Here is a 25,104-nt window from a genome sequence, read left to right as displayed (position 1 = left end):
TTCAGCAGAATTCAATCCTCATAGTTGGTCCTGTGTCATTTTTTATAATAGCCAATAATGGAACATTTTATACAAATTTCTAAAAGATTGTATGCCCACAGAGGGCCTTAGGATTGTGTAATACTGGTATGATTCCTCATTCAGAAAACCTTAATAGTCACTGATTCAATTCTAAATGCTTGACCAACTCCAGTTCTCATTGCTCCACTGTTGGTGATCATATCTTCAACTGCTTATCCTTTGGAGTTTGCAGTTTCACTCCTAAACCCCTAACCTTCTCTCCTTCCTTAAGTTATTCCCAAGCCTACTTGTTTGCCAAAGCTTTTGGTCACTTCTATGTGGCTTATTACCAAATTCTGTTGAAGATTATTCCTTGGGGCTTTTTAATTCATTTAAAGATGTTTTATAAATACAAACTACTTGTTGATATTAGTTCCAATTTTGTGAATTTAGCGAAATAGGGTCTATTCTTGTTTGAAGCATATATGATCTGCCAAATAATAAGGTTATCTTCAGTATGTTTTTCAGGGCGGGTCCTTTCATTTGAACAAACAGCCTGTGTATAGATGGCATAAGACGCTGAGGAAATATTACAGGAACTTCAGGTTTTTCAGTCCAGCTTAAAAGTAGTGCAAGGAGGTCTCATAGAATTACCTATGTCTTAAATGACATTGACAGATTAGGGAAACCTAAGTGATTACTTTAAAGGAAACAAAGGACTTTGGGCCAAAGAACATTGGTGTGAATATCCAACCCAATTCACCTCCCAGCCGTGAGGTCATCAGTATCACTGATCAAAGAAACAATCTGCTCACGAACTCCAGATCTCAACCAGTCTCTTTGCCAATCAGAAGTTCTCAGTGAAGGCATCACTTTACCAAACAGTCTTCCTCAGTGCTTTCAGGTGCACAGTACAACAAGTGTAGTGTAATGTTGCAGAGCCTGAGAAAATGAGCAGATTTTACAAAATGTAATGGAAATCCAACAAAAATTGTCAAAATCAGTAGCACAGGGAAAGGATTTGCATTGATGCTTTGCAAGTAAACTGGTGACAATACAAGAACCACATCTGAACTGATTTTGAAATCTGTTGACTTGTATATTTATTGCATGATTTCTTATTCATCCCTAATAAACTGCTTTTGTAAGAAATTCTCACACATTTGTTTAAAGTTTGTGGATTGTACAGTCTCAAACTGTATTACTGCTGCTTTGGGCTTCATGAGTCCTAATCTATTAGATTAATTTAACCTAATATATTAGACGGATTTAGGCTTAAAATGTTTTTATCTTATTAACATGTCAAGCTTTGTTTGTTACCCTCTTGATAAATAGAATATGTCAGTTAGTGAAACAATTAAAAATCACAACTCTGCTTTCCACCACCATCCAATTGAGAATTTCATCTGGCTGAGAATGCACTGGCTAACTGTACAAAAATATTGGAACTCATAGAATATAGGATCATTGAGCATCAACAGGCTCATACCCGATATTAGATTTCAGACTACTATGCAACTTTTGTGTCAGCAGATCAATGAGAACACACAAATGTTTGATGTTATGCCCTGTTGCACATTATCCTCCCTAAAATAAACTCCATTCATTCTGGAGCTGTAATGTTTCAATCAGCAGAGTGTAGTGAGAACACTACTGTACCAGGAAGAGTGTTTGTGATGTGATGTTGATAGGGGCACACAATTTTTTCCAAGAAAAATGAACTCCACCTGTAAAGAGCAAGCTTCTACAAGGAGCTCATTTGGAAATCATAAGGCAATAGTTATTTGAAAGAGACTTGTGACAGAGGTATATACCACTGCTTATCTTGTACTATGCCAATAGCACCACCCCAATAGCATTATGCTTTGAAAACAACTTAGACACAATGTAAATAAATGGCATTTTATTAATATCATTAGGCTTATAGGTGCTATTGTTTAATACAAAATGACAACAATTTTAAAAATTGTTAATAAAAAAGAAAATTCATGCCACACACAAATTACAGTCTCCATTCAACTATTTTGTTTCTTCTCTGCCTTTCAGCTTGCTATGTTTCACACCGTTCTGAGAGCAGTGTACAGATTCATTTCCAGCTAACACTGTGTGGCTGTTCCCTGGGAGATACACGTGGGGAGTGGCTAACTGCCTTTTGCCTTCTCTTCCCTTATGTTTGGATTCAATTTTGCAGTTGAGACTTGCTGAAGACTGCAGGTATGAAGACAATAAGACAAGTGGTTGAACTAGCTAACCAGTCTGAACTTAGCCCCAAGATATAAGAAATGTTCAACAGTTCAACCATGCCCTGTCATTTCTCTTTGAAGAGACTTCTTAATCACCAAATCACAGACAAGCTATGTATCTTGCACTGGACTGGTTCCTCATCTGGTAGAGGGACCAATGAGAAGGAAAGAACCTCAATTTACATAGCCACTTGTTATTTCCCTCAGGAAAAGGTATCAATATTCCCTCAAGATAATGTACAAACAATGAGTGATTTCTAATCGCATTTTTTTAATGTGTAATTGTTCCACTTAAGTAAATATTGCAGCCAACTTGCATTCAGCAAATCATAAAATGCATATGAATTGCTTCAGTCTTAGTTCAATAAGGGATATAGGGGCCAAGACAGCAGAAAAATCACAAAATCTCTGGGGTCTTATAGTGCAGAGGCCATTCAGTCTGTCATGCCTGCACAGTCTCTTCAGATGAGCATCATCTACTGCTAATTTCCTGCTTTATTCCCATATCTTTGCACATTACTTTTATCCAAATACTTGTCGAATGCGCTCTTGCATGTCTCAATTGAATGTGCCTCCCCCACATTTCCAGGCAGTGCATTCCATACCCTACCTACTCGGTGAATGAAAAGGTTTGTTCCTCACATAACCACTGCTTCTTCTGCACATCATTTTAAATCTATGCCCTCTTGTTCTTGTTCCCTTTATGAGTGGGAATAGCTTCTCCTCATCTACTCTATACAGGCTGCTCATGATTTAGAAAACCTCTATCTGATCTTCTCTTAATCTTCTTCCATTCAAAGAGAATGGTCCCACTTTCTTCAATCTGTTCTCACAACTTCTCATCCCTGGAACCATTCTTGTAAATTTAAGCTGCAATCTCTCCATTATGTTCATATTCACGCTTTTCTTCAAACACTAAGCAAATTCCCATTGCATCTCTAAATCTGCAACAGTCCTGCATTCATGTCTGCCTAAGTTACCAAGGTGCTATCACTTTAGCCAAATTCATTTTGATTTTAGCCTGAAAACAGCAGGCATCAGCTGATGCCAGATTCCAAATGAAAAAGCAACTCAACACGGAGGCACAAGTCTCGAGGCACATGATTGAGCAGCTCAGAGCTGATACTGTTTGGTGGTGACTGAAATGGATTGGTGCTGCATGAGGTCATTGTATAAAGGTTACCCTACGTTTCACTTCATGGCACCATGAACACAGATCATCTTCTGCTTACTGAGGGGAGGTTCTGTAAAGTTTCAGGTCACAGCTGATCAATATAGCCACTGGACGTGCTAACTGCTTTCTGTGTAGTGACCGCAGTTTTACCTGCAGAAGACTGCAAATATGTGCGTGGGACATTCCAATGATCCAGACTGTCAGAAAACAGCACTTTAAGGTGGATTCCACATAAGCGTGTCAGAATGTGAAGAATGTGATAGCATTTTAGCAGGAATGGCAAACCATGGCTCACTAGCTGTTGCTAACCCTTGGCATGCAGTGACAGGATGTTTCAGAAGAAATTACTCAAACCCTGACATTCTTTTTTTGAGAATAAAGCCTCTGAACAAGTTGAATATTTGCCAAAGGGATGCATGTTTTCCTGTACATGGGAAAGGCATGACCGCCAGCACAGCAGAAGTCAAATATTTTGGTCCGTCATTCGCTAAGTTCCCTGAACCCAACTGTCTATATACTTCTATTTCTCTCTTTAGAAATTTTCGAAATACCTTCTGTGGGGGGAACTACCATTGAAACTCTTTTGCAGCAATAATGGCCTGATTGCAATACATTGATTAAAATGTTTTTCATTACTTACTCAATAAATTTAACAAAGGGGATTTACCGACTAAAATTTGTCTTCTGCTCCTTGCTCCTTAGTACATAAACAGAGTCTGATGTACACAGTTGGTCTGTATGCCAATACAACAGAGAACAATCCCAGGAAATTCTTGTGTCAACAGAGAAATGTCACATATAATCAATTGTTGGAATTCCTTATTAGTAGATATTGTTATTAAAAACCCCATCTGGCTCACTAATGTCCTTTCAGGAAAGCAATCTGTCATCTTTACCTGGTCTGGCCTACATGCGAGTCCAGAACCACAGTAATGTGGTTGACTCTTAACTGCCCTCATAAATCCTACTGACACTCTTAATTCAAGTGCAATAAGGGATGGGCAACAAACGCTGGCCTTTCCATCAATGCTTACATCCCACAAAAGAATAAAAAGACGTATTTTGTTGGGAAGGTGGTCTCCCGTCGTGTATCTCCAGAAAGAACAGCCCATTTACAGACTATTGAGATAAAAATAAACATAAGCAGGAAAACTGAGCACAAAGGTTGTCCTGTGACTAAGAGCAGCTTAGTTAATCTTCGATCATATGACTAACAATCCAGCACAAATACTCTCAACAGCATATTTATACCTGCAAAGGCAAATATATGAAAATATTTTTAATATAAAAACCTTCTAAAAACTGCACAGAACTGAAGTTGAGAGTAATTCATTCTTGAAAGTCACAGATATCAAGCAACAACTCTCTGGAATTTGTGAATAACTGAAAGCAATGTATAAAAATAGAACATGCTATAACTTGCAGTGTATCCAAAAATTAAATGTTATGAAATACATATGATGTTAAAAACAATCTTGGAGGACTGTTTTGATTGCTAGGTGTAGTTACCTCATAAATATGTTCAAAATCAAGTTGTTCACAACCTTGTTAGACTTTGTGAGAGCGGTTCATTCCCCGTTGCTTTGAGGTCTGAATAGTCCGCTATCCCGAACAACATACAATCTACAGGCCAGTCCACATGAGGTGAACAATGAACGTAGATTAATTCCTGAGTGAGGAAGACATAGGTAATTTACAACTGGTCCCCACAAAAGCAGAACATTGCAGGCATTCTACTACTAATTACGATGCTTTAACCTGAAGGAAGGAAACAAGATCTGTTGTCCCTTTTTCCTGAAATGATTTGTTCCAACAGCTCCTGGCTTTATCATGCAGATGATGCAGGGTTAAGTGCAAGCTGTCATTTCAGCTGGCTGAGTTCTCCTAGCGGAAAACTGGATATATTTGTTTAGTTTATCAGGAGTCAGGGAGGAAGCAGACCAGGAGAGGAGAGACATCATGGATCCACACTGATCATAGTTAAAATTTTCAGCATGAATATGTTACAAGGGCCAAATCATTACTGCTCCTATAATATATGGAACAACAAACCACCCAAATTCCATTCAGGTTGTCCAAACAACATTTAAAGCACCAGTAATTATGTTGGGACAAATCCTTGGTACACTGGGTCAATCTCTCACTAGATTTTCATCTGGGTTTGGCTTTAACCAACATCAATGTAGGGAAAATTACTGCAGATGCTGGAATCTGTACTGAAAACAAAAAATTACAGAGTTAACAGCGAGTGTCTATAAATCCCACTTCTATCAATGGGTCAGGCATCTATGAAGAGAAGGCAAGGTAATGTTTCGAGCTTGGATGACACTTCATCACAGCTGAAGTTTTCGATATGAGGAAAGCCTAGTCTTTCTGTTGATCTTTGGAACATGAAATTAGATGAAAAATATCCTCTAAAATGTAACGCAGATATTGAAAATGTGCAAAGTTTGACAGCTTATGAATGTTTTTCATCAGAAGGGCAAGATTGAAAGTATTATGCTGGAATAACACTGTACATCCTTCTGACAGCAGGACAAAAGACAAAGTTAATACACAGCAGATCAACAGGCTCAATTTTTCAGCTCGAAGCTTAACCCTGAGGTGTTGACCCAAGCCATGGTTAAAAACAGCAAGGGATGTTAGTTGTATGAATCAGTATTTATGGTGCTGGAGTTATGTGACTTATATGGAATTGAAAGAAGCTGGTGCAGCCCAAAACTCTGTAATACCTTCATTGTTTGTCCGTAATAAACTCAACACAGTAATTACAAACAAAATCACTGGAGCTTGAAGTGCCAAATCCATGCGCTCAATTTTCACAATGTATTCTGGATTCCCTAACAGCCCAGGAGATCATCATTCGAATTTTTCTCTGATGACGTACAGAAGTGGCACAGGGCCTTCCCAACTCAGAAAGATTAATGCTTCCTTTCAAATGGGAATACTGCTGGTGTACCCTGCATTTAGGTAGAACCTAATTTATTTCAGGGGATGAGGCAGGAAAAGGAGTGGAAAATCCCACCTTGCCATTCAGCTTGGTTGCTCTTCCCAGCTGTCTTAGTGACTATAACTCTGTGTCATTCGGGGGAATCAGCAGTATTGAATGTTATAACATCCTTTTACAAAGGCAACACTACCCTCTGCTGTTCAATTGACAGAGTGCCTCACAATTTCTTTTGCACAATAAGGTAAATCTAAATATCAAATCCCCAGTGTTCCCCTAAGTGGGTTAAAATAACATTGTTTTGCTCCCCTTCGATCAGTGAATACAGCCAGAAGGTTCCTATCAATGTACCCAGTATTAACCCAGTGCCTGAGCAGTCATTACATTTGGTCGAAGAATTTAATCTTTTTGCTTCACTGTTTACCTCCTCAGCCATATGTGCTTGCTCCTTGCAGAGGCTGTTTCCATAAATCATTTCCCAGTAACTCTCTCATGTGTCTATATTAGTATCAGGAGGATTTTTACTATGTGTAATGCAGCAACACTGACTTGCTAATCCTGTTTAACAACGTTCACAGAACCAGGTCTCAGTCTGAGATGCCTTATTGCTTTCCATCTCTGGGCACTGAGGCCAACTTTGGTTTTTATTGAATGTGATCCATTTGAAATCTACCAAAACCGCACACATGTATGATCAAGCTGGGACTTTCCTGACATGTCTACTGAATAAAATCACCAGCATATCCTAATGCTACCAAAATTCAACAGTCTTGCAGACCTCTCCCCGAATAGGAACCACATGCATAACTTTTGTTTCCTCAAACTGACTCTGAAATAATATCAGCTTGGAATGTGGAATAAAAACAGAAGATGTTGGAGAAACTCAGCAGGTCTCACAGCATCTGTGGAGAGAGAAACAGTGTTAACAGCGAGTGTCTATAAACCCCACTTCTATCAGCCTCCAGTCACAAACACTTCAGCTGTCCCTCCACTTCCTCTCATGGCCAATTTTGGGTCCATTTTGCTATTTTCACGCAGGATCCATCACGGAATTCACAAAGCACAGAGACAGGGTGCCTCTCCACCACCTTATGGTCTGCATTGCCCTTAACAGGTTTTGCATGTAAATAAATCAACTGGAAAACACTAGTGTTTTCTGGTGCTGGTTAACAGTAACAAAAAATGGGAAATTTGAAAATGATAAAAAAAATACAGTTGTGTATAACAGCATTTCTGGATGTAGAACCACAAAGGAAGACATGTGACCCATCAAGTCTATCACAGCCCTCTGAATGAGAAAAAAATGAAAGCTAGATGAAAACTTTTGAACTGGATGAAAAATAGTGCATAAAAAACCTTCTTCAATATAATCAGCTTCAAAAAGAACCCACATTCCAAGAATACTAGAAACTGACACTGGATGAATAAGGATAGTGATAGAAAAGAGGAATTCAACAAGATGGTGATATTGCTAGTGGTATTTTGAGTACCTCTTCAAGCTACAGAAAAAGAGTACTTAATTTGCAACTAAAATTTGTGGCAATGAGAGTCCAAAGCAACACTCATATTCTCTGGGCAATCCCCGCTCTGTCTCGTCTGTACAAAATGGAAGACGTTAACGGAATAGAAAGCAGATGGTGGAATGAGAGTATTTAATTAATGCTTATTCTTCACTGCCACCCAAAACAAATTTCAACCCCATTTGTGCACTTCTTTCTGTCGAAGCAGAGATATTTAGCTGGATTTTGTTTCTTAAACAAACACCATTTTTTGATATTTTCTTAATTTCTTCTCTAACTTTTCCCGGAGCATTATTGATTGCTGGGTGAAGCTCTCAGCTGTGGCTTTCTTGGTAGAAGGAACCTACTTTAAGTAGTCAATGAACTCGTCCAGAAGAATTTAGCAAGATATTTTGGGGTTATAATGTTACCGGGAGCAACTTTGGTTCATTCCAATAGATGTTCTTCCTTTTTGTGTGGGAACTATTCAAAGAATAAAAGTTTAAAAAGAGACGAGAAAGGAATCAGTTGAGAGAGCACAGAGTCAGAGACGTGTTCCAATCACTAACTCTCAGAGCTGGGTAGAGAGTCTCTGAGAATGACTGTTGCTGGAAAGTACATATCAGGCTTAGCTTGTTGCCTGATACACTGTAAAAGGAGATTATTCCAGCATCAAAATCCACAAACACTCCCACCTTAGAGGATATTCGGACAGCTAGGTCTGTGATATTACCATTGTGCTGGGCTGAAACAGAGCTGGACCTTGATAAGTAACTCCACAAATTATTATTATTCTCGGAGCACACAATCCATGACTTACTGCTCTCCCCCAGCACACTTTCTTTATCCCGACCCTTTCGCTTTATGCTACCGTAACAGACACCAATTGCCCATTTGCCACGGACTCCGGCAATCTCCACCTCCCAGTAACAGCGGCCACTGTCGACTCCCTCAGAGCACAGCACCTGACCCCAGGCGTCAAATCTCTTGCGGTTAGCGGGATAGGGCTGCCTGTACTGGGTCCCAGACATGACTCTCCTATCGCCTGACAGAATGACACTGCGATGAGCAGTCTCCACGTCCAAAGTCGGTGTCTGTCCATCTGTGAATAAAGCAATGTTAGAGAGGATCACAGCTCTGATCCGTGAAGTTCTCTCCTCATCGATGAATTAGAAATGTTAAGGAGGAGGCACACCTCTTAATGACTGTGGGGCCACAAACTGGGCACCAAGCTGGGATGGAGTGGGTCACTTAATAGCTGCCAGACCATATCTCAGGCAATCCAATGGCATCAAAAGGCCCCAAAGTATGGTAAAATATGCCAAATTTGAGTAAAGGGACCCCAGAAAGAGGATGGGATTTTTCTCAACATCTTAGTAAAGGAATAAAAAGTAACTGTCAACCTTTTGCACCTTCAGATCCGAGTGAAATCCCAGGCCTGGATGTCCAGGTAGCTCCCCCAGGATATATGCTTCCACTTCTCACAACAGCCCAACGTCTGTCTCCACCCCCATGCCCTGGCAATCCCACATCTTAAAACTGTTTGGCTTCTACTACAACAGGCCCCAGTAGGAACTCCAGAGAAAGGCCAGTTCTCAGCTTCATTTGCGACGCATCACTACAGTTTAGCCAGACTTGTGGCTAGGCTGGAGTGGAACTGCCACAGATTTATGACCCTGACGTCTTTGGTGCAGTGGACTATGCAAGCTGAATGCTAAATTGTTATAATTTTAAATAGATCCACACTTTTATAGGAAAGCCTCAATTCAATTTAACAAGTGTCACAGTGAAGTACACAAGAGGAACAGGGCTGTACTTACACACAGTTGCCATTATGTCCCGATCCCTCTCGAGTTGGGAAACCACTTCATACTGTTTCTGCACCCAGTTTATCTTATCCGTTGTTATTTTGTTGACATCAGGCGGTGGTGGCTGTGGGGCTAGTGGTTCAGATGCTGCTTTTATTCTAAAGAACAAAGGCAAGCTACATTAAAATGCATTCAGTGTACCATATAAATAAATCAAGCTGATCTACAGAAGGGAATATGAAGAATTATTCTGGAAAATGAGCCAATTGTAATGATTGGCAGACAGACAGATGTAATGAGCTGATACAATTAAAATGTAAGAATCTACAATGACATAAAAGCCAGCCTGCAGCTAAGGCTGAAGTTCAAAACAGAGCTGGATCAATCCCTGGAATACAACTACTCAAATATACTTGGAACTGAAATATTAAAAGTCCACTGATTTATTAGAGGAGCTACTCTCAAAAGATCCTAACCAAAATTGGAAGGAATAACAGTAGAAAAGAAACAGTAATTGGGAGGTGAAATCTACTATTACTTCACTACTCCAATCTTCACACCCGTCCTCCTGCCCCTGTCAAAATCATCTTTGCTGCTCCTTCCATGTGTGCTATTTGTAAGTTTAGCTAAGGCTTTCCGTGGATGGCTAGATCTAGTCTTTGATGCAATAACTTTTTGAAGTTTTTTCAGCAAAGTCCTGATGGGACTCGTGAAAGAATAGCTAATGAATTCTTTTGATATCTTAGCCAATACTTTGCTCCTCAACCAACACCACCAGGAACAGAGTCAAGGGATCAGAAATCAGGTTCCAATCTCCAGTGGAACAGGAAATTGCAATAGTGGGAAAGCGCTTATGAGGACTAGTGCAAAATATACAAACCTCCAGCGCAAATCACATAGGGAAGTTATTGCTACACCATCAGGTTATGTAATTGAATGGTTCAAAATGGATATTGAGTGAGCATTCCTGACATAAGATGCAGGGCCGGCAGACAAGATGACAAATAATGCCGAAATAGAGAGAATATTGGGAAGGCCCGAAATTTGTAAAGGGCTGATCAAACATACACTAAGATACTTGATTAATGAAGTGACTATGTGTACACTCTAGATGACTAAACACACGTTCACTTCTTGGATAATGGCGCAAACCTAAACACTCAGAGGTCAAATGGTACTGTTTTCAGAAAATTTTCCAAATGGCCATCCATTTCCTGTCTGATAGTCGTGCTTAATGGGGTGAATTTTAGATTTGCCCAGGTGCTTAGTAAATGGAGTATTTATGCATACACTCAGATCCATGGACAATGTCCTGAATGTAAACTCAAGTACTCAGTTTATGGATTATTTATACATGCAGTCAGTTACTTATTTAATGGATCATTTATGCACACTCAGTTTCTCATTTAATGGACTATTTATAGTTATGCACAATTATTTATTGGCACAGCAGATAGCGAGAAGCAGCAAAGCTAAATTTGACAGAATGACTGCTTCATCATAGTCACAGATATTTTCCAGATGCACAACAGTTATAGATGACTGCCAGAATTTCCTGTTCCACATTCTCCATGCCACGATCATCATCATTTCCATTTCGATGAATGTGAGAAAAATGGCAGGTTAGCTAGTGCACAAGTGGTGATCCACAGCATATGTCTCATTTGTCATTCAGGAAGTTACAATATTTTAAGAGGCATTTAAAATACCTCATGAAGAACCTGTTTGCTTAAGCGATTGTATTGAGTATTTTACATAATGAAATAAAGAATGTGCATTTATATTGTGCCTGTTTTATAAAAGCTCCATTGTAGCTTGTAGCCAATAAATTACTTTGAAATGCAATTGGTATTGTCAGATGGAAAACTATAGCAGCCAAACCGTACACGACCAGTTCCTATTAACAGTAATCTGATAAACCACAACTTAATCTACTTTGATGGCGCTAGTTAGGGAAAAACATTAGCCAGGATATGTTACAAATTCTCTGGTCCTCTTTACATCATACCACTGCACTCTCATGTCCACCTCATCGGCAGCTCATTTAAATATCTGATCTGAAAGTAAGCTTACTAACAATGTAACACCCTTTGGGGACTGTGCCGAAGTGCCCACATGGAGCTAACTCCCAACATCCTGACACAACAACAATAAAAAAAATTTGCATTCAATTAGCATCTTTCCCACAGACAAAAGTGTTCTTAAGTCAGATCCAGAATTCAGAATGTGGCCACTGAGCCAAGCTGATGGCTCTATTTTTTAAAAAAAACTAACATATGGCATAGGACGTTAAAGAACAAAAATGTTTAAAGTTAAAAAACAAAGTAATCGTTTTGATGTTTACATAGTGAAGATTTATATAAATTCAATTAATTCCAGTGAATTATATTAAAATTTATTTCACTTACCTCAATGCCATTGAATTAAATCCCTGAAATAATGAGATAAAATGGATAATGATTACAATCGCCCATTTGAATAAACATATCAGATGTACACTCATCCTGTGCATTAAGTATCAGCATTATTGTAGATTATATATACTTAGATACATTGATATTCTATAGCAAAATCAATCATAGTTTCTTATAGTTCTATTTCTCGCTAAGAAAACAAAACAAACTTTATTCCATTGCTACCTGCTGATGGTGAAACATAGCCAACTATATGAACCAATTATAGCAGAATTCAATAACAAACAACAAAAATATTTCTGACCCATACATGAACTAACCCTCTTCCACCGTCCTTCCTGATGATTGGAAACCAAGGAGTCAAGAAGGCCTGCAAGGGCCCATAATATGTGGTACCTTGAGTTGAGGATTGCCTGATCAGCCAAGACCTCATTGAATGGCGCAGCAGACTTGATGGCCTGAATGGCCTACTTCTGGTCTTATGTGAGATAAGACTGAATTTAGGAATATAGTCACTCCAGGAGGGCATTCAGCCGAATTTCAGCTGCATTGCCATTTTATGTGCTATTGGAGTGGTTTGTCCTTTACATCAAATTCCAAAGTCATCCATAATAGCCAGTGTGAGCCTTGTCTCAATTGGGAGGACACTTCTCTCAGTTAGAAGATTGTGAATTCAAGTTTTTTTAATAGACAACACCATCACCACCCTCAGTTATGTCCTGTCCCACTGACGAGACAGATCCAGCAGCACAGTGGTATATAGATGGCCTGGAAATCCGCAACATAAAGTCTCATAGCATCAGGTGAAATATGGATGAGGAAACCTCTTGCAGATTACCATCTACAGCAACACCTACCCCTCGTTCTCCTCTACTTCCCACCCACTCCCCACCATCCTGATGAATCAGTGATCTTCCTTATGGAACACCAATTGAAGGAAGCAGCACGGGGGCCAACGGCATGTAAAGTACCCTGGGGGGAGGCATCAATGTCTATCACAAAGACTAGCTTGGCATCACCACTACTGACCCAGCTGGTCAAGGCTTAAAGAACATAGCTACTGGACAGCAAGTCAACAGGGGAGTCATCCCTGGCCAATAGTTATCCTTCAATCTACATCACCAAGCCAGATAATCTGGTCTCTATCACACTGCAGTCTGTGGGAGTTGCTGTGCTACATTTCCTACATTCCAACAGCAAGTACACTTCAAACGTGCTTCTTTGGCTGAAAGCACTTTGGAGTGTTTTAACGACAAGAAAGTCACTAAAAGATGCAAGCTCTTTTTTTTATTTCTCCAATTATACTTTCCCTCAGGTCTGCTTTTGCATTGCTTTTTAAACAATACACTGATTTTCTGTCTGTAACCTCTGGAGCAGTCCATTTGTATCTTTCTTACAACAATTTTTCTCCTGTATTATTTGCGGAAACAGTTTAAAATTTGCAATTTAATCTGTAAAAATCATATGTCTTACCCTTACTTTGTGTTCCCCTTCCAGCAAGGATGCATTCCCGGCTGGTCGTCTACATTTTATTCTCCATAAACATTTCCTCATCAGTCCCTGTGCTCACTGACCTACACTGACTCCTGCTCAAGCAATGTGATCATTTTTAAATTCTTATCCTTGTTTTCAAATCTCCCTATCTTTGTAACCTTCTCCAGCCTCATCACCCAGTGCTCCTTTAGTTTTGGGCGCATCCCAAATTTTAATTGCTCCACCCGTTAGGGGTCATGTTGTCAGTTGCTAAGGCGCCAAGCTCTGGAACATCCTACCTATACCTATCTGCCTCTCTACTTGCTTTACTCCTTTAAAACTGTCCTTAAAACCTACCTTCTTACCACATTTCTGGTCACCTGACCAAATGTCTCCTTACATGGCTGAGTGTCATTCTTTACAAGGCTCCACAATACAAGTTGCTGTTGTGGAAATGATAATCCATTTCTTGATGTCCCCACAGGCTTGCAAAACAAACTTCCGATCCACGGCCCCCAAACGCCAAGTTCCCACCAACACGTTTGTTGGAGAAGGGGTTTGTCTCAGGAAGGGTTAATACTAAGGAGTGTGTTAAGCTCTACCCAATACTTCTGAATGCCTGGATGGGAAAACTGCTCTGTACAACAAAGAGATAGAATAACCATCTACGACTCCTCATATTCTTAGTAACAAGCAACATCTTGCTTAAGAGAAGACCCTCATCTCTTTAGACTACCAAGTGATATTTTTTCTCAACTACACAACACAAGCTGGCCCTGAGGATCCCAACCTCCAATGAGGATGGTGCAGTAAATTTACCTTCTAGTGACCTACAATCCAGCAAACTCATACAACATGCCAAGGTATGGTGGGGATCAGATATGGCTGGTGCCATCGTTGGGTAATGCTTAGTCTATCAACAGACCATATCCGAATCAATGGCTCCTTTTTAATTCTCGGAAACCTCAGCACCTCCTCTCTTCTCCAATACTCAAACCACATGACTGACATCTCCCCATCCCAATACCTACCCTCCTACAACAGGGGAATTTTCTTCTGCATTTCAGACATTAGATTTTTTTAAAAAGCTTATAATTCCCCCATTTTTCTTTATTTGTTGATGTCATGTTGACATCAGTAACAAGGCTAGAATTTGTTGCCCATCGCTAATTGGCCTTGAGCTAAATGGCGTGGCCAGCCATTTCAGAAGGTGTTTATGAGTCAAGCAAATAACAGCACAGTTGCATGCAGGTCAAATGCAGTAACAGTCATAGTCATAGAGCTGTATAACACGGAAACAGACCCTCCATGCTGACCAAATATCCTAAGTTAACCTAGTCCCATTTGCCAGCATTTGGCCCATATCCTTATAAACCCTTCCTATGCATGTACCCATCCAGATGCCCTTTAAATGTTGTAATTGTACCAGCCTCCACAGTTTGCTCTGGCAGCTCATTCCATAAATGCACCACCCTCTGCATGAAAAAGTTATCCTTTTTAAATATTTCCCCTCTCACCTTAAACCATTGCCCCCTAGTTTTGAATTTCCCCACCCTGGGGAGAAGATCTTGTCTATTTACCCTATCCATGCCCCTCATAATTTTATACATCTCTATAAGGTCACGCCTCAGCCTCTGACACTCCAGGGAAAATGGCCCCAGCCCATTCAGCCTCTCCCTGGTGCTCAAACCCTCCAAAACTGGTAACATGCTTGGAAATCTTTTCTGAACCCTTTCAAGTTTCACAACATCTTTCCTATAGCAGGGAGACCAGAATTGCACGCAGTATTCCTAAAGTGGCCAATGGCAGATTTCCTTCCCATAACTGAAGGATACTAGTGAACCAGATGAACTTTTACAATCATCGTTGATCGTTGCATCGGCATCATTCCTGAGGCTAGATTTCAAATCCAGAATTCTATTTTTAATTAACTGAATTTAAATTCCACCAGCAGCCATGCTGGTATTTGAAAATTCCCCACAGCATTACCCTGGGCCTCTGGAATGGTAGGATAGTGGCATTCACGCCATCACCATTTCCATGTAGTGGATCTTAAATAATCTGCAACATAGACCTACATTACCTGTATAAAAATAAGCTTTTCGTTCTTCGTTAAAAGGTCACTGAAATCAGACATATTCTTCTCAAATTCTTCCATTTTGTTTTCCAGTTCAAGTATCTGCGCATCAATTTCCCTGGTCACATGCCTCTGAACCTTGTCCAGGTATTTACAAGCTTCCTTCTCTTCATTCTCAAAATACTTCCGTACTGCGTTACACTTCTCCTGAATCTGGAGTTTGGTTTCTCTGATCAGAGTCTGAGGAGTGGAAGAATTCTCGTTAATACACCATGAGTCACGTGACTGCACGTAACTTTCCTGATTGAATCTGTACATTATCCAGACTGAGCTTGCGAGACCATGATCTCCACATTCATTGTAATCAGTCAGGTTTGTGAATCTGAAAGGAACAACTGGAGATTAAACTTTGTTGTGGATGTCTCTTTGGGCTGAGTTTAGTGCAGCCTGCCAGGGTTAGCATGTTGGGGTGGCTGGTGAGTAGGCGTACCCAACTGCAATTCTCATAATTGGGAAGACAGTGTAGGAATTCCACCCAGGATACCAACAGGACTCATCAACAGTTTAAAGCCAAATTATCCCTGAATACTCCAGGGTTAAGCGGTGGTTCAGAGATTTGACAGGCTTTGCATGGGTCCCTCCTGGCTCCTAAAGACCATGTAGCCATGAGCTTACCTGGGTGTTCCCATGTTGATGGGAACATGGTGGCCAAACAAAGAATGGGGCATTGGGAATGAGAGGGGGTGGGGACAGGGGTACTGAAAGTGAGCCATTTCTCCTCAACTCCTGCTCCATTCTCCCCTGCCCTGTCCATCCTCATTCACCTCTTCCCATGGATCCAATGTCAATCTCCTGAGTAGGCCTTGGAGTATTGTTGGCAACAGCAGCTGGCAATGGGCAGTTGCTAACATCTGATGATACAAGACCCAGTGGGATTGTCCATGACTGTGAGGCCTGGCACTAACCAATCAGGTGCCTGATTCTGTTTAAGTTGCAGAAACAGAAGCAGTGCAGGGCTCCCACCAGTTGTCTCAGGCAGCAGGGGCAGCATTTCTACAACATATCCCTGTCCTTCATGTTGGACCTTATCGCAACTGGAGCCAGATTAATTTATTTGTTCCAAAGTTTAGCCAATCTCAAGTGAAGAGTAAAAGTGGGGCAACTTTTACATTTGCATTTATAGCATCACAAAGGGTGTTAATCCCTCTAAAAATAGAGAAATAAAAATCTTTGCAAACAAGGCCGTGAAAGTTGTGTGCTCGTTACAGTGCCCTTTAAAATGATGTCCCCATTTAACGCCATTGTCAGTTCCCTGGTTATAATGACCTGCAAGGTAATCAGACACATCAGCTCTGGCCACTGTTAGGTTTACCTTCCTGCAGGACAGAAAGGAGAAGGCAGGCTGGGAGCAGAGAGGATATAGAAGATGTACAATACACACCAGAACCCATATCAGGCTTCTACCCCATAAATCACACATATATGACACAGTAACTGTCTCTGGGGAGGCTCAACCTCTACTGTACCCAGGGTGCCTCAATACAGGAAGAGGCATGGTGTAGGCCTGATTACTGTGGCCTGGGTTCTAAGGGTCTCTCTGTCGTCTGGTCAGGGGCTAGGGGCAGTACTGGGTCCTGTGATGTCAGTGCTTTTAAATATACCATCCTACCCAGCAGGCCAACAGTGACAATCAATCATCTGTACTGTTTCTCCAGTAGCAGTATAGATTGCCCCTTCTCTCAAATGTCACAAGGCATTTACAGGGGGCAGTGCTAGATAATTTGACACGTACATTTTCATTAAAAGACAGCAGAAGCTTTGCTTGACCCATCTGTCCACTGCCATTTCCTTCAGAAGTGTATTCCTACCAAAAGCAAAAACTTTCCATCATCTGAACATGCTTCTGGATTTTATTTTATAGGAATATTCAGATCATGCTCTTTCTTAACATATGCAGAATTCCTCATTCACTTGCTGACCAGTTCATATACAATAGGCCTGCAATCAAAGTTGAGTTTCCAGTTTATCTCTTTCCCATGCAAACATTAGTGTCATTATGGCATTCTATTAAAATGTTTACAAGTGTTTGTAATAGTTCATCACTGAAATAGGATTCTCTTTAGCATGCACCATTCCCCGGTACAAACGTGCATACCACAGGCTGCTGTAATGACAAATGAGAGATTTCTACTGCAAAACCACCTCATTCATTGTTTTGAAAAGCGTCAAAGGATCATTAAAATGTATGGTGTGATTGTCCATGTTTCAAGTGATTACTTTTTCTTGCAGGAATTGGACTTACCGATTATAGAGTTTTCACTTTTTGCATTTTTTATGAAAAGCTGGTGCCGCTGCCAAGTTTAATTCCCTGCGGGACTTGTGTTATATTAGATCTGACAGTGCTTGAGGATGGGAATTTTACTCTCGACTGAACCAGTGTTCTATCTGACTCAAACATATTTGGTGGGACTGTAGACAGGGAGTTTAACTTTGTATTTGCACCTGATAATGCATTACTTACATTGGAATTTAAACTGACTTGTATCCAACACAGAAGTGCCAGGCAATGACACTGGGTACAAAGTCCTACAACTGACAACCTCATCTGATAAGCACCAAGTGTCCAAACTGAACTTAAGCCAATGTGAACAAAACATGTCCTATTTGCTTTGGGATTAGGACAATAGTATCAATCATTCTAGGGGAAGGTATCAGTTCTTCTGTCATTCAAACATACCTGGGTACTTTCCTTCTGTATTTGGAGATGGTCAAGAGCAGCTTGGATTAAGGTTGTATTTGTTCGGACTTTTTCGATTTGCTGCTGCAAGTGGTCCTTGAAATAAATCAAAATAGATACTTCAATGTGGCAAATGAAACAGAAGGACAGATTCTAAACTGAAAATGACATCAGTGACAATGAATGGCAGACAGAGAAACAGCAAATATATGAAGAAGATGGAGTGAGTGAGGGTATGAGTGTGAGAGAGAGAAAGAGAGACAGAGAGAGAGAGAAATGAAACCGAAGACGGACAAATCGAGGAAGCAATACGGTGGAGCCAAATATAGAGATACAATTAAATCAACAGACGGAGCAATAGTGAGATGCACAATGAGTTATGGAAAAATGAAAATTGAAGAGATGAGATTTGGAAGAAGTAGCAGTTCCTTACAATGTTAACTAAAAAACTAATCACAAAATGATAGCTCTCATCAGCAAGATGGTGACTCTGACCGCTATGATGCTGGTCAAATTCACAACAACAGAAAAACTAACTGTGCAACCTTCTGACAGTTAACAAGTTGGTCGTCACTGAGGAATAAAACCTTGGAACAATTTATATTTAATGCATAAGAGATAACAAGGTGTAAGAGCTGGATGAACACAGCAGGCCAAGCAGCATCAGAGGAGTAGGAAGGCTGACATTTTGGGCCTAGACCCTTCTTCAGAAATGGAGGAGGGGAAGGGGGTTCTGAAATAAATAGGGAGAAGGGGGGCACAGATAGAAGATGGATAGAGGAGAAGATAGGTGGAGAGGAGACAGACAGGTCAAAGAGGCAGGGGTGGAGCCTGTAAAGGTGAGTGTAGGTGGGGAGGTAGGGACGGGATAGATCAGTCCAGGGAGGACGGACAGGTCAAGGGGACAGGATGAGGCTAGCAGGTAGGAGATGGGGGTGTGGCTCGAGGTGAGAGGAGGGGATAGGTGGGTGGAAGGACAAGTTAGGGAGGCTGGGATGAGCTGGGCTGGTTTTGGGATGCAGTAGGGGATGGGAGATTTTGAAGCTTGTGAAATCCACATTGATACCATTGAGCTGCAGGATTCCCAAGCGGAATATGAGTTGCTGTTCCTGCAACATTCAGGTGGCACTGTTGTGGCACTGCAGGAGGCCCAGGATAGACATGTCGTCTGACGAATGGGAGGGAGATTTGAAATGGTTCACAATTGGGAGGTGCAGTTGTTTAGTGCGAACGCACATTACTTTAAATCTTTCAAGGGATTTGGATGTCACTAGCTAAGCCAGCGTTTATTTCCATTCCTAATTTCCTGGAGAAAGTGATAGTGAATTACAGTCTTGAGCCCCTGCACTCTGTGTTGTGTTTCTGTTAAGCATAGAGTTCCAGGGTTTTGACCCAGTGACACTAAAGGGACAATGATATAGTTCCGAGTCAAGTTGGTATGTAACTTGGAGGGGAATTTGCAGGTGGTGGTGCTCCCATGTATCTGCTGTCCTAGTTGGTAGAGACAGGTGGCTTTAGAAGGTATTGTCAGAATGATTCGTGAGTTACTGCAGTGCATGCTACAGATGGTACACACTGTTGCCTGTGCAAGGGAGCTGAACGGAGTGAACATTGAAGGGTGAAGTCAAGTGCTTCTTCCTGGATGGTGTCTAGCTTCTTGAGTGTTGTTGGAGTTACACTCATCCAGCTAAGTGGGCAGTATTTGATTACACTTCTGATTTGTACTGTGTTGATAGTGGACAAACTTCCCCCAAACTTGAGGGCCAGGAGGTGATCTACTGGCCACAGAATCCCTGGCCTCTGGACTGCTATTGTAGCAACACTAGGTATATGGCTGGTCCTGTTCGGCTTCTGGTCATTGGTAGCCCCCAGGGTGAATGCAGGAGAGGGAGAGTACTGTCGAGGCTTAACATGGGATACATGCTTGTGTGACAGAGTGAGAGACAGGGAGGGAGTGTCGTGTGAGTAGTTGGCAAAGGGAGAATGTGGGATCAGCGATTGAGAGGGAGAGAAGATGGGAGAGTAATTAAGTGGAACAAGGAACAGGTCAGTATGGCAAGGAGGGTCAGTGTGTGTGGGAGAGGAAGACCGTGTGTGAGCCAACATATTACCATCCTCCTTTCCTTCAACCTCTACAAGAACCTGTCCACAAAGAAAGCTGAATGAGGAGGAAATCCCAGGCTGAAAGGCAATCCGCTTCTGACCCTCACTTTCATGTGAATTCTGCTGAGGCCAATTCCGATGATGCTCACCAGAGGCAAACCAACGTCTATGTTGGTTCAACCCAACTCGTTACCTTGGCCAGCCTCACTCGCTGGGGCCTCATCTGTCTCTCTTTAGGTCTGTTTTCTCAACAAAAAGGCAAGGAAAAAGTTTTCTTATTTGGCTGGGTTTATAGTCAACACCATCATTAGGTGGCGCATTGACCAGGCAAGTGCATAAATACAGCATTACAGGGCTTCATCATCATAAACCAACAGAGTGACAATGACCACTTACAAAGATGGCATTGTCCATATATTAACAAGACAAGGCCAAAACAAATTCAGAAACATTCTGGTCTCTGGTTACCTTGATCCTTTCTCCTTATATTATCCTGATATTTTTCTCACTGCATTCTGTCTGAATGACACAAAGTGAGGCTGCAGAACTAACTTGATTGAAATTTGGGATGGTAAAACTGCGAGCTAGAGGAACTGAACAGCACTGGCTGCAATTGAATCAGAGATAATAGGAACTGCAGATGCTGGAGAATCCGAGATAACAAGGTGTAGAGCTGGGTGAACACAGCAGGCCAAGCAGCATCAGAGGAGCAGGAAAGCTGATGTTTTGGGCCTAGACCCTTATGATGAGGGAGAGTATTGTAGAGCGTGAGTCTAGGGTCTAGGCCCGAAACGTCAGCTTTCCGGCTCCTAAGATGCTGCTTGGCCTGCTGTGTTCATCCAGCTCTACACTTTGTTATCTCTTGATTGCAACTGAGTTGTGACTGATTAAACAAAAGAGGTTTGGGTGTCAATTTAAACACAGGGCAGGGAAATCCTTCCAAGTCGTACCAAAATCTATCCCTGCACCACCAGCCAACCAGCACTGCTGTCAGAACTACATTCACGCATGCACATGTCCTGTACAGCTCATCAATATGTGCTTGCATGGGTGCTGATGTCATCCACACATTTGCAGATACGTACCTGAGGTCCTGTCGTGACTGACAGACAACACAGGGACTATCTGTACATGGTGCCGACTCCAGCTGTCACCTTTACTGTAGAGACACATGCTCTACTATTAGTTTGCACTGCTACTGGCACTTTTTTTAATGGCGATTTTTATTAATTAGCCATTTATTCATTAAATTGGTTTATTGTCTTGGATTTATTTTTCTCTCTAAAATGCATAGTTACAGTTATGCCAAACCTTATCTTTATATTTTCAGATTTAAAAAAACACAAGCCCCCCCCCCAAGTGGGAAAGAAACTGAAATGCACCACCTCAACCTCAGGTAAAAAGGTTAGATGATCCTGTTGTCGAGGGTCAACAATGCTGTCACTATGTGTACTGATGGAGGGAATGAATTTTGAATGTAGAGGACAAGGTGCCATTCAAGCCAACTGCTTTGTGGTGTTGAACATCCTGAGTATTGTTGGAGTCATTATCATCCAGGCAGGTGGAGCGTATTTAATCACACTCCTCACCTGTGCCTTGTAGATGGTAGGCTGACTTTATGGAGCCAGGAAGCAAAAAAGCTGTCGTGGAATTCCGAGCTTTTGAGCTGCTCTTGGAGCCACAGTAAATGTACAGCTGCTCCAGGTCAATAGCAACTCCTAGCATGAAATCAGGGTCTTAGCACAAGCAACTAATATATTAACTACCCATGCCTTTAAAAAATATTTTCAGTTCTTTTTTTCTGCATCTGTGGTGTTCTGCTATCGTATTCACCTTTATAAAGGACTCATTTGTTAGCGATGTAATTTGCAAGTCACAAGGAACACACATGACGATTGAGCACCATGAGGAATATGATGGCTCAGAAGCAACTGGAATATTGGAATGATGCATTAAACAAAAGATGAATGTTCCCTGTGGGTTGCACAGATTATTAAGATGATAAAGTTTGTTCGAATTTACCTTTGGCTGAGAGATTTAGGAAGAAAGAGGTTTGCCAGATCAGAGATCTTTGAAAATTCTACATCAAAATTTTTAGAAAAATAGATTTAATAGGCTGTAGAATAATCAACTGACCTTCAAAAGAAAAAGGAATGCAATTTTTCCCAGTGTCATAGCATCTCAGAATGGAAAGAGGCCCTTTGGTCAATTATGCTGCTTCAGTCATTGAGCACCTCTGGAAACTCATAATCCATCACTTGGAATGCAGGATTTAAAGATCAATGTCAAGGCCCGCTACAATCTCCTCCCTTGCTTCCCACAGCTGCTTGGGGGCTTAAACAATTTGAAGCCCACTCAAATACCTCCTCCCTTCTCAACTGTAATTCATCCAAGGATATCATGGCTCTCTGCTGATTTCTACACTGCCATCATTCTTCTACATTGTGCATGGCAGGAAAGCACCTGTTCTTTGAAAGCTCCAGCTAGACATCACAAACCAGCTACTTCTCAGAACTTCTGAGATAGTAAAAACTGCAGATGCTGGAGTCAAAGATAACACAGTGTGGAGCTGGAGGAACACAGCAGGCCAGGTAGCAGAGGATCAGGAAAGTTGTGTTTCAGGTCAGGACCCTTCTTCAAAAAAAACTTTTCAGAACTTTGTCCCTGCCCTGGTGATAACAGGAACAGATGTGACGTGGGAAAACAATTGTAGGGCACACAATTTTATTTTGTAATGGAAATAAATGTTCAAGTGCTGATGGGATGTGTGGTCTAATTTGGAAAAAAGTGGAGCATAGGTTGTGAAGAGATAAATGAAGGGATACAACCCTGGGAATAATACTGAAACTATTGGATAGGTAGACGAGCAAAAACATATTTGCCTTGGGATACCAGCCTAGCAATCAGCAGCTTCCCTTGAACACAGAATTTGTAGGCGATTTGCAAATGAATGAGGGAGAGGAGTGCAGCGTTATGTGCAAGTGCCTTGTTTAATTACAGCAGCTAGACGCGGTGAATAGCTTTGGGGAAATGGCGCTACTTCAACGCAAATTGATATTTTTGCCACATCGAAACTTTCTGACTGCAGAGCCAAAGAAATCCTGGTATGTGAAAGACAGCTCCAGGTACGTTTAAAATCGTTGTATTGAAACAGGATTTGACAGGACCTTGCAATTTCAAGCAGGAAAGTCCTGCTGAATGTGTCAAGTGGAAGGACGATCCCTGCTAGCAACAACTGTTCGATTTTCATGAATTAATAGCTGCTGGCTTGATTTGGTCACTGAGTAGTAACTCCAGTGTCCCCGACAGGTTATAGGACCACTGGGCACAAGCAGCTAGTCCGCAGCAGAGCGATTAGGATGCTGACATATCAGAACAATAAAACATACCCGCAGTTCCTGTTCCCCCTCACCGATACTGACACAGTTATGGTTCTTGTGTTTCCCCACGACAGGGCAGAGACAGCAGATACACACTTTGTCGTCCTTACAGTAAATCTCCAACAGTTTCTTGTGTTCTATGCACTTCCATGTAGACATGTCTGCAGTGGGATCAATGAGGGGGTGGTTTTTAAACACAGCGTTTTCCCTGTGATGTTTGAGGTGCTTGGGACACATAGAGGCCTCACATTTCAGGCAGGTTTTGACAGCTGTTAGTTTTTTCCTACTGCAGTAGTTACAGGGTAAAGCTACTGGAGTTCCATTCACTGCCTGGTATTTCAGAGCTATGTTTGCCAGTTTGAAATTCCTTTTCAGTACAGGCCTCTCTCTGTAATTGGCTCTGCATTCTGGGCAGGAGTAAGTGCCAGATTCTGGCTCTTTCCAGGATTCCTCAATACAAGCTCGGCAAAAGCTGTGTTTACAGTTCAGTATCACCGGGTCGGCGTAGATCTGGAGGCAGACAGGGCACGTTAGCTCCTCTTCCAACCACTCCGGAGGTAAAGCAGCCGCCATCAGGGTCAAGAGAAACCGAAACTGAAACCGTGGCACTTGGAAGCACGAAGCATAACGGCCCGGGGGTGGGGACCGCTGCAAAGCGGGGGGCGGACACCCTGTTATTTTAACTTTAAGCTCATTAAAGAGCTCGAACTGGAACATTTTCTGCAGGAGTCTGCACAGATGCAGCAATTTTAAAATAAACTGAAAGTAAGTGCGTGCTCCTACACCTCTGCAGGGCAGTGAATTAAGATTGTGGCATTTCCAAACTCCCCTGTTTGTGTGAATGGATCACAACCAGCAAAGCGCACACTTCAGTCAGTAGCTGTCCATCTGGCTGTGTATTTTTGAAAAAGCTGCTGAGTGCCTATCCTGCCCGTGTTTGGTCGTGGCTGGGTGGATATCTGTAACTGAATCAGGATCATTAACCGCCAAACACCCATTTTCATTTATCAAAACTGAGCGTCCCACCGTCTGATACTGACGGCTGCAGCTTCAGAGTGCTTTAACTCCCCTGCAACCCCAGTGACATATTCTGGAAAATCTTCATTGATTACTATTTCTTTAATCAGGCAGTCGGCGGGGTAATCGCCCGGTCGTTGCTATTTTCTCAGTGAGCTGCAATACCTTGAACGGAGAATTAAAACATCTCCAGGCAATAAAAAAATCCCAGATTCTGTGCAAATTAGAGCAG

General features: G+C 41.6%; 1 protein-coding gene across 1 annotated transcript; it reads right to left on the bottom strand.

Annotated features, from left to right (window-relative positions):
- Positions 1 to 1,886: 1,886 nt before the first annotated feature.
- Positions 1,887 to 24,438, bottom strand: LOC125465948 (E3 ubiquitin-protein ligase TRIM21-like). The gene is made up of 6 exons (XM_048559976.2): positions 23,865 to 24,438; positions 18,373 to 18,468; positions 15,642 to 15,875; positions 12,080 to 12,102; positions 9,684 to 9,829; positions 1,887 to 8,965 (listed from the first exon to the last, which is right to left on the bottom strand). Exons 1-6 carry the CDS (start codon positions 24,426 to 24,428, stop codon positions 8,388 to 8,390), a joined length of 1,641 nt encoding a protein of 546 aa, XP_048415933.1. The 5' UTR covers positions 24,429 to 24,438; the 3' UTR covers positions 1,887 to 8,387.
- Between the last annotated feature and the right edge of the window lie 666 nt (positions 24,439 to 25,104).

The sequence above is a fragment of the Stegostoma tigrinum genome, chromosome 30, assembly GCF_030684315.1.
Source record: "Stegostoma tigrinum isolate sSteTig4 chromosome 30, sSteTig4.hap1, whole genome shotgun sequence".
NCBI lineage: Eukaryota > Metazoa > Chordata > Chondrichthyes > Orectolobiformes > Stegostomatidae > Stegostoma > Stegostoma tigrinum.
This window is presented reverse-complemented; position numbering and strand designations above follow the sequence as displayed.